This window comes from Gobio gobio (genome assembly GCF_949357685.1).
Source record: "Gobio gobio genome assembly, chromosome: 18".
In the NCBI taxonomy this organism is placed as follows: domain Eukaryota; kingdom Metazoa; phylum Chordata; class Actinopteri; order Cypriniformes; family Gobionidae; genus Gobio; species Gobio gobio.
This window is the reverse complement of record NC_137111.1, coordinates 47980395-47993948: the sequence shown is the minus strand read 5'-3', so window position 1 is coordinate 47993948 and position 13554 is coordinate 47980395. Positions and strand designations below refer to the sequence as shown.

Here is a 13554-nt window from a genome sequence, read left to right as displayed (position 1 = left end):
TTCGTTCATTTCAGAAAAATATAATTAAAATGACATGTTAAATAGCCCAACCCATCTAGTACTTATGAAAATGTTGACTACATTTGTAAAACTAGATAAAAAAATAAACTATAGGGTACTGCAACCAAAGCCAAATGGTAAGAAACTGAAACGTTTAATTAATTGATTAGTTGTTGGGTCAGGCTATTGCAGTCTAACTCTGTTAGTTCACCTCACCTCCTGATCCAAGACTTTCTTTTGCAACTTCATATTTATCACGTTTGTTCTCCGCCTCTCGTGTCTTCGAACTCCTCGAGACGTTAGTTGTCGACTCATCTGTGTCTGACTCTGATGGGGCCGGGTCATGTGACACAGGTCCGGGAACAGAATGATTAGTTCATCTTTCGAGTCTCGAGTCTCGAGTTCGGGTTTGAGTCTTTCGTTCTTCCTGTCAGTCCCATAGAGTCTCTGCTGTCAGTAGCGGAAACAGAAAAGATTCGTCAGTCCCATAGAGTCTATGCTGTCAGTAGCGGAAACAGAAAAGATTCGTTCTTTCGAGTCTTTCGGGTTTGACGTTTGAGTCATTCGTTCTTTTGCCACGTGACTTGTCACTGTATTAAACACTAGTTCAAAACCTTTTTACTAACAAGCACGTAGTTCTTTTTTTATTTTATTCTTTATATATATAATTCTCAGTTAATATCAGACATAAACAAATATGGGAAATATATTGACTATTCAAGTCTAACATCACAAATTTAAGTCAATTAGACTATTACTCGTTTTGAATCATATAGCACAAACACACACACACATACATACATTATATATGTGTGTGTGTGTGTGTGTGTGTGTGTGTGTGTGTGTGTGTGTGTGTGTGTGTGTGTGTGTGTGTGTGTGTGTGTGTGTGTGTGTGTGTGTGTGTGTGTGTGTGTGTGTGTGTGTGTGTGTGTGTGTGTGTGTGTGTGTGTGTGTGTGTGTGTGTGTGTGTGTGTGTGTGTGTGTGTGTGTGTGTGTGTGTGTATGTATGTATGTATGTATGTATGTATGTATGCATGTATGTATGTATGTATGTATGTATCTCATACATACATACATGTATGTCATACATACATACATACATACATACATACATACATACATACATACATACATACATACATACATATACATACATACATACATACATACATACATACATACATACATACATACATACATACATACATACATACATACATACATACATATATATATGTGTGTGTGTGTAATATGTTTTGTAAAGGTGCTATAGGCCTATAAGCTATATGTTACAAAGGTTTAGGTAACATTTTTAAACTGATTTTTATTCATTAATAACACAAGGACAAAAAAATTATATAACAACTCAATAGAGAAAAATAAAATACAGTTGATTCAAAACGAGTAATAGTCTAATTGACTTAAATTTGTGATGTTAGACTTGAATAGTCAATATATTTCCCATATTTGTATATGTCTGATATTAACTGAGAATTATATATAAAAAAAAAAAAAAAAAAATTAAAAAAATAACTACGTGCTTGTTAGTAAAAAGGTTATGAACTAGTGTTCAATACAGTGACAAGTCACGTGGCAAAAGAACGAATGACTCAAACGTCAAACCCGAAAGACTCGTAAGAACGAATCTTTTCTGTTTCCGCTACTGACAGCATAGACTCTATGGGACTGACGAATCTTTTCTGTTTCCGCTACTGACAGCATAGACTCTATGGGACTGACGAATCTTTTCTGTTTCCGCTACTGACAGCATAGACTCTATGGGACTGACGAATCTTTTCTGTTTCCGCTACTGACAGCATAGACTCTATGGGACTGACGAATCTTTTCTGTTTCCGCTACTGACAGCATAGACTCTATGGGACTGACGAATCTTTTCTGTTTCCACTACTGACAGCATAGACTCTATGGGACTGACGAATCTTTTCTGTTTCCACTACTGACAGCATAGACTCTATGGGACTGACGAATCTTTTCTGTTTCCGCTACTGACAGCATAGACTCTATGGGACTGACGAATCTTTTCTGTTTCCACTACTGACAGCATAGACTCTATGGGACTGACGAATCTTTTCTGTTTCCACTACTGACAGCATAGACTCTATGGGACTGACGAATCTTTTCTGTTTCCACTACTGACAGCATAGACTCTATGGGACTGACAGGAAGAACGAAAGACTCAAACCCGAACTCGAGACTCGAGACTCGAGACTCGAAAGATGAACTAATCATTTTTGTTGTTTCCAGTACAGATTCAGCGTAATGCGCATGCGCGGTCAACACAAAATGAACGAATCACTCTCTGAGACAACTCGGTAGTCCCGAGTCATATTAAAGATTCGTTCAAAATGAACGAATCGTTCATGAACGACACATCACTATGTACCAGAGAGACGAATGGACCTGAGTTCACTTCTCATCAGTTCTCTCAGCACGTCTCAGTTCAGTGAACTGTTGTAGTTACCGCATATACTTCAGGTTATTAGTTTATTTCTAGTCGGAGGGACTGTCACTCATGTCAGAAAGTTAGTAACTTTAGTAAATTATGGATCAGCGCTGACTCGAGACGTGAACCGTTTAGAACGATTCAGTCCGATTTGGTGAACTGGTTTGACCGGTTCACTAAAAAGACAGATTTGTTCCCAAACCGGACATCAATGGACCACGGATGGAGCGATTGCTAACAAAGTGATATTGTACTGAGTTGTGAGAGCGCTGTGAGTTTATTGTGTTTGTATTTGAGAGTTCTGAATAAACACAAGTCCCAGTCACACCGAGTCCGTCTTCCTCCTTATTACCAACTTTGTAACACATATAATGTACCATTACAGGAGATGAACGAGTTACGAGTAAGTGTTGATTATAGCATTATTTTTAGATATTTTCCTTTCATATGAAAAGCGTCAGTGATGCGCGTTGAGTAATCGAACACAACAGCAGTAATCGAATGTAATCCAGTTTATTGTGGGGATAGCTGCTGGCTAGCCTAGCCTGGAGACCCACACGCTTACCCCCCTTCTGCTTAATCTCACCCCGTGTTTGGTGCCTCCGCTGTGGGCAGATGCAGTACTGGGGGTCGGGGATGTTGAAGGCCGACCGGTCAGCCCGAGCTTCGGCGTGCGTGAGGTTTATCCAGGCCCGGTTCTACAGTGCTAAGCAGAGGTGGACAAAGTACACAACTCCATTACTCAAGTAAAAGTACCAATGGTCAAATATTACTTTGTTACAAGTGGAAGTTGTAAAAACTGATTTTTACTTAAGTAAAAGTACAGAAGTACTTGTTTATTAAAGGGGCTATATGCAACTTTTTCCCCAAAATAAACGTAACAATAGCCTTTTTATTTTACCATTTATGACTCAAACATCTCCTGATGAGCATACTGACACCATGTCCGCTCACAGTGGGTGCACCTATAAGCCTCTATCCTATTTTTCCTATTTTCTGGCGGGTCGTTTTTTCCCGCGCTGTCTGCGGATGTGACGTCACCACCGCTGCGAGAGCGAGCAGAAAATAAGAGCAGTTCTGTTTTTTGGCCACAGGTGTCAGTCGTGAGTTTAAATTTCAGAAAAACGCATATAGCCCCTTTAAAGTACTTCAGTATCAAAAGTAAATGTCCTTTTTTATGTCAATGCATTATTTTATTATTGTTGCATTGTTGTATGAATGCATGCTATAGCCATCATGGTCCAACATGCTAGCATACAACCACCTTGAACTCATTTAAATACTAGTTACATATAAAAGTTACAAAGCTGCTGTCACTGTAAGGCTGAATGCACAAATCCTACACACTGATACACATCCGATATTCCCCCAATTGTTTACGTTCACTTAAGACATAATCAACTTTTTTTACGTGAATACTTTCCCAAATGAAAAGTTAGACTTTTTGTGTGTATTGATCTGTTTAAGTGCAAAAAAACACAAAAGAAAGCTCTATTCAGTTCAGTACTCGTGCTCTGGCATCTCAGATGCACAAAAACCAGACTGAACTGAGCTCTTTCATCATGCTTTTTCAGATTCATCCATACGTCTGCGCTTTTTCTCCCAGACATTTACATTTTTGAACATTTTATGAGACATTCATCAAGTGTATGCCAACAAAACTAATCTTTAATCTTTTCAGAAAACTGAAACTTACTTTCTAATATGGCCATGGGTGCACAAACTGTGCCGAGGAACCGTCTTCGTCCATTTTGCTGTAAACTGATCAGTGTTCAAAACATTTTGGGAAATTATGACCCTACAAAAGTGATTGCTTATAGGCTGTCTGCAAAAACAAAACAAAAAATTAATCCACTGACTTGCAAAGCTGCTACAGAAACGACTTTCGACTTCGAGGACCTTGATAGAAATGCAGTGGAGTAAAAAGTACGATAGTTGTCTTTCAGATGTACACTCTAAAAAAAAAAAAGGTTCTATATAGCACCAAAAATGGTTCTTGGCTCGTAATCATAGGGGAACCTTTTTTAGTGCTATATAGCACCAATTTTGGTGCTTCAGTGGTTCTTCAGAGGTTCTTCAGCGGTTCTTCAGAGGTTCTTCACCGGTTCTTTGACTAAGGTGCTATATAGCACCTCTGAAGAACCGCTGAAGAACCACTGAAGCACTAAAATTGGTGCTATATAGCACTAAAAAAGGTTCCCCTATGATTACGAGCCTTTTTTTTTAGAGTGTAGTGAAGTAAAAGTCAAAGTTTCCCTAAAAAAATAATACTTCAGTAAAGTACAGATACTCAAAAAGTGTACTTAAGTACAGTACTCAAGTAAATGTACTTCATTACTGTCCACCTCTGGTGCTAAGCACCCTCAAACACAAGCAAAAGCACCCTCAGTTGATACTGTTATAATATTGGCGAAACAGATTTGGCAAATTTGGAGAGCGTCAAATGCGTCTGTTTACAGCGAGTTTTTGCAGCGGTGGGTAATGCAGCCAATCACAGACATAGTCGTTTATCTCTCGAACGCGATCAGAGTTTTTTATTCAGTGCTGAGTTAATGCAGGCTCGCGAAACCTCTCTAGCAAACAAAGTCAAGACACGATGTAAGTAAGAGATTTATTGTTGATGAGACGACTTCATTTTTATAACGGAACTTTGTGAGATCGCGATGAACTGGCAAAGCAACAGCATTTTAGTGATCGTAGAGATCTTGGCTCACTTTCGAGGCTACAGTCATTCAGTGAATAAAACTATTGTGGCTAAGAGGACCGACGGCCGCATGCATGCTGCAAAGTTTCGGAAGTGACATCTAAATATAAATGCCACTCTGCACGAGAGAGAAATATCCTCCTGAGACCCAGAGTAGAGGTTTTGCCTCTGTAGAGGACATTATTTACAGTTTTTTTATTCGCTTTTTTTCACTAGTAAGGTGTATATTTTCAAAACTCTTAGTACAAAAATCTAAACTGATCACACTTGTAACACAGCAAGTCATTCTTTCAAAACCTGATGTAATGCTTTCATTCAGTGGCACATATTTTCAGTCCACATAATCATTGTTTCAAACACAAGATTATTGTAATATGTAATGAGAGCATTTGGTTTAATCACTGAAACACAACAGTATGATCTTCTGTCAGTTTAGTACTTTTAACAATCAGTTCATCCAACAGCAAACAATGCAAGATACATGTTTCAAATCACCCTTGTTGCTCAATTATCTACAGTAACACAGGCTACAGATGCCACATAAGAAAATACGCTTACATTACCGTATTTATGTAATTTAATCTATAATGTTTGTAAGAGTATCTATCTATTCAGTGTGTTATCAAAAGGTGTGATGAAGTTACGACACAGCCATGAGGTTCTGGGCTATAGAAGAGAGTTTGCTGCCAATACAGTAAATGCTCTCACTGTACCATATGACTGAATCTACTGTAGTTGAGCTTTATAAGGGTGAGTTACAGTAATGTGTCTCTACCATGGTAATATGTTTACAGTATCACATGCATACATACTGTAATGTAAAATGTTGTATTTGATGCCATCTGCCATCTCCCTTCTTCTGATGCATTTCTGATCAGTCTGATGTTACACTGTCATTGACTATTTCCACTCCCTTATACTCTACTCTGCTCTGTTCACTCTCTCACACACACACACACACACACACACACACACACACACACACACACGTCTGATTCACTATCTTTCTGGGTATAAGCAGGCATGATGGTTACAAACTGTATATTCTCTCCCCTTACACTAACCCTACCCATAAACCAATCACACAAAACTTTCTACATTTTTACTTTACAGTAAAAAAAAAAAAGTCCCCGCTAGGACAAGAAATTAGGATACTGCCATCTTTATAGGGACATTTTGTCCCCATAATGTAGAGTTTACCAGGCCACACACGCGCACGCACTTTGAACATAGTACTTATAATCTAAGATAAATCGCTTATAATGTAAAAATAATTAATTACATATGGTTATCCATATCGGAAATTGCGAACAAAGTAGAAACTATGTATATCAATATCTAAACGAAATCTATAGGTGAACCAAATGATTGATTGATTAACCATTAAGATCAGTTGGATTAAATAAACAAATGTATAAAACTGAACGAGAAGAGATGCAAATCAAAAGTTTTATAGTAAGAGCTTTATGAAAGGCAGTTACTGTGAATGAAACATTTATATAGATGAAACAGTTATTTTTTGTGGTGAAAAAGATACTTTGTAGTTTTGTGTATTGTACTAACACAATTGAAAATATGCTGAAATGTTTGAAAAAAGTGCACTTTTGATGATCTGTTGTGATATTAGTACCATGAGTTTTGAAAATGCACACCTTGCTTGTGAAAATAGTACCAAAGCGAATAAAAAAAAACTAACGAATTTCTCTGACAACATACACAGTTTTAAGTCTGGATATTCTTATGAAATACAAGACATTCTTATGAAAATATTATTACACGTCTTTTTACATTACAACACATTAATATGCAAATTAGATACGGTGTATAAATGCATTGCCTAGAATGGGAATGGCATTTATGGCCATGTTTATGTTGCATAAAGTAAAATGGAATATCAAATTATTCTGTATCTTTCATAACATTGAGAATCATCTTTATACAAAGTTTGGATAAAAACTTGAAGCATAAAAATTGTTTGGTGAATGGCAAAAAAAATGAACTAATGTTAATTCATGTTTTTTAATTTTCTCAATAAAGGGGTTATGGTGTCCTCTACAGAGCAGAGGATATATAACATAGGAATAAAAAATATGTTTTTTTATGCTCCAAACAATAATATATATATTTTTTTAAATCTAAATTCACAAAAACTTTTTTTGTTTCTAAGGAAGATGACATGTTACAGTACTAGTAACGAATTGAAGCAATGTAAAGGCAGACTAATAGATTAATAGACAATTTGTAGCAAAATATTTTTGAAATTCCAATTATTGGTAAATAATCATACATTTCTCACTGTACACTGCTATGGTGGAGCCGTTGCTTAGCCTATCTACACTTTACTAGAGCACCCTCAGCAATTTCAGAAGCTATTGAATAATTAGCTACACATCAGAAATCACTGATCACAGATCAGAAGGAACTGAAAAAGACTTCTGTTTTCATTTGTACATCCAAACACTGAGAAACTGCCAGCGTTCACTCGTTCACAAGCCATGATCTCTCCAGGACAAACAAATATGGCGTTTGCATGGGCGTGCCAGATTCTCTGGGCGGAGGAAAGGGAGGAAACTGTTCCTGTTATGATGTCACAACAGGAAAATTCAAGATCAGCTCGTCTGGGCCGTCATTTTCTCAAAGGCAGAGAAAGACAACCAGAACTCGGTTTACACCCATCAAAAATTCTAGCCACTTGGGGACAATATTCAGGCTAGGGGAATTCATATTAATGTTGAAAAACCTCATAAAATGAAAATTTCATGCCATGGGCCCTTTAAAAAAAAAATTTTTTTTTTTTTTTTGGAAAATGATGATAATGATAATGCAGAAAGATAGTGAACCAGACATGTGGGTGTGAGTGTGTATGTGAGTGAACATAGAGCAGAATAGAGTATAAGGGAGTGGAAATAGTCAATGACGGTGTTTGAAACAATGATTATGTGGACTGAAGATGCAACTGAATGAAAGCCTTACATCAGGTTTTGAAAGAATGACGAGCTGTGTTACAAGTGTGATCAGTTTGGAGTTTTGTACTATGAGTTTTGAAAATGTACACCTTACTAGTGAAAATATAGTACCAAAGCGAATAAAAAAAAACTGTAAAATAAAATATTTAATAATAAAATAAAAGAAGAAAAAAAAGAAAAGAAAAGAAAAAAATCCAAACTTCAGACTGAGACAGTAGATAAAAAAATAAAAAAATAAATAAAATTAAATAAAAAAATTAGTGGTGGGCATCGATTAAAAAAAATTAACTAATTAATCGCACTTTTTTCTGCAATTAATCGCGATTAATCGCAAGTTTTTAATATTTTACGTTTTTAATATTTAGATATTGTAATAATGTCAGTTACTCTACAAATTAATGTATAAACAATTTAAAGACAGCATATTTTAAATATGTGTTGTATTGTCATATTTTTATGAATGAAGGCCAGTATCACTGATACTAAAGTGTCTATGAAACATTAATGACGTTACATTACAGTATAACTGAAAGCTCCCAATTTCAACATTTATTAGGCTTTAAAAAAACAACTTTTAATTTAAGTGAACTTAAAACAATCTTTACATAAACCCAAAATAATAAATATTATATTTACCCATGGCTTTCCCTGTTATACATATACAGAAATGTAATAGTTATCTTTCTTAACTGCATAAATAATAAATTAAATATAGATGAATCATTATTAAAGCTAAAATTTTCTCTGTTCCCGTTGTTCTTTGATGAATATTAATGACATCATCATCAGTGCTACTGTCACTTTAAGAACAGCCGCGGATCTCACGCGCTGTCCCGCGCATCTCTCACAACTCTTTAAGTTCATTTAAGACGTTATTTAACTAATTTAAGACTCCTAATATGAGAATACTCAAAATCCTCTGTGTTATTGTTTGTTCAAGAGCAAAAGAGAACTCGATGTGAGCAGGAAACTGACGCGAGTCTATGCGTTGAGTGTGTGTATGTGTGTGTGTGTGTGTGTGTCCTGATTAGCTGACATGAGACGCATCCACACAGACAGGACACTGACACACACACACACACACACACAGGACACTGACACACACACACACACACACACACACACACAGGACATTGGCATACAGCGCGTTCTCTTGTGTCTTGTCGCGCTTGGAAGCATTTACATGAATAAGAGCGTGATGATCATGTAACGCTAAGCAAAAATGGATATAAAAACGGACGCTGCGTTATTTGCGTTAAATATTTTAATTGCGTTAAGCTGAAAAAATTAATCGCCCGTGTTAACGTTAATTTGCCCAGCCCTAAAAAAATAAAATAAAAATTAATTAGTCAAATAAAAAAAATCTAAACTTCAGCCCGAGACAGTAGATTAAAATAAAATAAAATAAATAAAATGAATAAAATTAAAAAAATAAATAATACAAAATTTAAATCAAATTAAATAAATAATAAAACAAAACAAATACATATAAACTTCAGCCCGAGACAGATTAAAATAAAATAACTAAAATAAAATAAAACAAAACTTCAGCCAGAGACAGTAGATTAAAATAAATAAAATTAAATAATAAAATTAAAAAATTAAAATAAATAAAAAAAATAATTAAATTAAATAAAAATCAATCAATCAATAAATAAAATAAAACTTCACCAAGAGAAAATAGATAAAAACACACCAATAGAGCATGTTGTGACATTAATAAGATGTCATATTGGAAACCTAACATGGACTAAAAAAAACATTAGACAATAGAAAATAAAGAACAAAAAAACATGATAAAGTATGTCAGTTTTGAGGCGTTGTGACATCCTCTGCGACAAACAATGAAACCAAACTATTGACTAAAAAAGCCTCATCGTTCCGGTCTATACATGGAGAACGTGTTCTCACCTTAATCTCTCATTTCCCTTTTGGTTTGTGCAAACGACACTTTCCCACACAGAGCAGGGCATTACTTTAAAAAGCCGCTCATTCACACTTTATAGTGGCCCTAAAATCACACATGGCTCTAAATCGAGTGCTCGTGGCTTTGCATTAGGCACGGGTGAGTGAGAGTGACGCAACACAGAGAGAGAAGTGTGTCGGTCAGACTACAGGAACTTCCCATGTTGCACAAACTTGCCTCGTACTGGCAGTGAAGCCTCTGCTGCATGTCAGTGATCATCTGAGCGGATTCAGACGGGGTTGACCCACCAGGATGAGCTTCCCAACCCGGGAGCAATGTGACGGATGGAGTCCAGCGCAGGTGGCCGGCTTCCTCACGCAGGTGAGCGGACTCACTTCTGTCCTGACACAGACATGTTTGGTTGTTTTATCTAGTGCAAACAAAGTGTGAAGTGATGTTTCTTCATGAACGTGTTGACAGAACAACATGAGAGAGTGTGCAGACGCCGTGCAGAGAAACAGGATTGACGGCTGTCGGTTTCTGGTAGGTCCCATTATTGGTCAAATCTTGTATTTTCTCTTTGCATCACAGCTAAATCTGATTTCACTTAACATGTATTTTAGATACAATCGATGATGAATGTAATCAGTGCTGTGAAATCTCTCTCATATGGGGAAGTGAGCGCTGACTCAAACATCCTGCTGTGGTTTATAATGGTTGTATCAAGCGGCAGATATTTATCGTGTAAGATTATGTGTTAAACTGGAAGCGTCCGGCCTGGAGATGATATAGGTTTGGGGGAGATGGTTATATTGGCAGTTCTGTTTGGGGACACAGATATTACACACTTCACAGCATTTGTTATTAATAATGCAACATTGACAAAGATATTCAGCTAGAGAAAAAACCATGAAGAGTGGGACATACACACTGACCCAATGATGCCCTCAGTCCAATCTCGGATTGATGAACAGCTCGAGACGCTCATCCACACAACCCCACGACAGACACGGGCTTTGGATGTCAAATCAATGAAAATTATTATTTTTTTAAATGAAATAAAATAAATAATAAAATTTATTAGATTAAAAATAAATAATAAAAAAATAAAATACTAAAACTTCAGCCTGTGACACAGATAAATAAATAAATAAATAAATTCAGTCCGAGACACTAGATAATAAAAATAAAAAAAATACATAAAAAAAAAATAATAATAATTCAGCCCGAGACATTAGATAATAAAAAATAAAAAAATAAAAAAAAAATTCAGCCCGAGACGCTAGATAATAAAATAATAATAATAATAATAAAATTCAGCCCGAGACCCTATATAATAAATAAATAAATAAATAAATAAATAAATAAATTCAGCCCGAGACATTAGATAATAAAAAAATAAAAAAATACAACAACAACAAAAAAAAAATACATACAAAAAAAAATTCAGCCTGAGACGCTAGATAATAAAATAATAATAATAATAATAATAATAATAATAATAATAAAATTCAGCCCGAGACCCTATATAATAAATAAATAAATAAATTCAGCCCGAGACACTAGACAATACAAAAAAAAATAAAAAAATACATACAAAAAAAATTCAGCCCGACACACTAGATAATACAAAAATAATAATAATAATAATAATAATAATAATAATAATAAAATTCAGCCCGAGACCCTAGATAATAAATAAAAAAATAAAAAAATTCAGCCCGTGACACTAGATAATAAAAAAAAAATTTAAAAAAAATACAACAAAAAAAATACATACAAAAAAAAATTATTCAGCCCGAGACACTAGATAATAAAAAATAATAATAATAATAATGAAAATTCAGCCTGAGACCCTAGATAATAAATAAATAAATAAAATAAAAAATTCAGCCCGAGACACTAGATAAAAAAAATATAAATAAAATAAAACAATAAATTCAGCCCGTGACACTAGATAAAAAAATAAAAAATACAATAAAATACAATAAATTCAGCCCGTGACACTAGATAAAAAATAAAAAATACAATAAAATACAATAAATTCAGCCCGTGACACTAGATAAAAAATAAATAAAAACAAAAAGAATAATACTTCAGCCAGAACCATTAGATAATTTAAAAAAAATAAAATACAGTAAAATAAATAAAATAAGGTAACATTAGATAAAAAAAAATTTTTTAAATAAATAAAATACAAAAAATTCAGCCCGTGACACTAGAAGAAATAAATCAATAAAATAAAATAAATACTAAAAATTCAGCCCGAGACACTAGAAGAAATAAATCAATAAAAATAAAATAAATAAAATAAAATAATAAAAATACAAAATATTCAGCCCGTGACCCTAGATAAAAAGAATTAATAAAAATAAAATAAATAAAACTTCAGCCCCGAGACACTAGATAACAAATAAATACAAATTAAAAGAAAAGAAAAGAAAAAAGAAAATACAAAAAATTCAGCCTGTGACACTACATAAAAATAAATAAATAAAATAAATAAAACTTCATCCCGAGACACTAGATAACAAATAAATAAAAATTAAAAGAAAAGAAAAGAAAAGAAGAAAAAAGGAAAGAAAATACAATAAATTCAGCCTGTGACACTAGATAAAAATAAATAAATAAAATAAATAAAACTTCAGCCCTGCCCGAGACACTAAATAAATAAAAACTAAATAAATGACCTGACCTGTCTGATGCTTCTTTATCATCTTATTAAAAGTCTGTTGAAAATAAAATGCATTGTTCCTCCTGTTTTTGTTGACTCGGCAAAAAGCTGAAGTCATTCCGACACAAAAAAAGAAAACGTATGGCCTCCATTCTTCAGAAACTACTTCCTAAAATCTGCCAACTGGCCAGTAGTTTCATTTACTGTAATTTTCTCCCACTCGAATCCTGTGCTCAGAGTTGGGTGAAGTAGGACATGTTTTCCTCTCCATCACCCCGTGTCCTCCTGAATGGGTGCTAAGGGCATATATGAGATATCTTTGCATATTCATGTGGCGTTTATGGGGTGGCCATCTGGAGAAAGAGTCTGTAGATCACAGGAACGCTTCCTTTGACACTCGGCGAGTGTGTGCTGGGAGCAAACACAGTTCATAAATCGCAATCCCTTCGTTTTAATAGCAAAGGAAAGCGAGTTATGTCAGGAGTCATAAACTGGGAGTGTCTTCCAGAACACCGGACTGGTCTCAGATCAGTTTGAACGGTGAGATGTGTCAACACAAGAGCGTCGGAGGGAAGAAGTTGGTGATCTGGTGCTTCTTGATATTGTATTCCTCAGATGTCTGCCAGTTTTTGGACCCGGCGAGTGGATGTGGGACTGGAGGGCTGAAGCTGAGCTCTTTTAATATGCAGCTGTGATTCTGGCGTGTCTCTCGCTTCCGCTCCACATAAATAATTCACCTCAGCGAGCCGCTTTCCACGGAGCTGCCCAGGCGAAATATTCCATATTTTATTCTGTGTCAAAAGGCTAAGCTGGATTTTAGGCAGGGCTTGGTGGTTTTCT

The 13554-nt window shown here is 35.1% G+C and overlaps 1 protein-coding gene across 2 annotated transcripts in view; it reads left to right on the top strand.

Annotated features, from left to right (window-relative positions):
- Positions 1–10221: 10221 nt before the first annotated feature.
- blnk (B cell linker) overlaps positions 10222–13554 on the top strand; it is a 56062-nt gene continuing 52729 nt past the window's right edge. For both annotated transcript variants that reach the window (XM_079843627.1, XM_079843626.1), the window contains exons 1-2: positions 10222–10421; positions 10521–10583. In XM_079843627.1, coding sequence (XP_079699753.1) covers positions 10353–10421; positions 10521–10583 — 132 coding nt within the window. In that variant the 5' untranslated portion in view covers positions 10222–10352. The remainder of the gene's footprint in view (positions 10422–10520; positions 10584–13554) is intronic.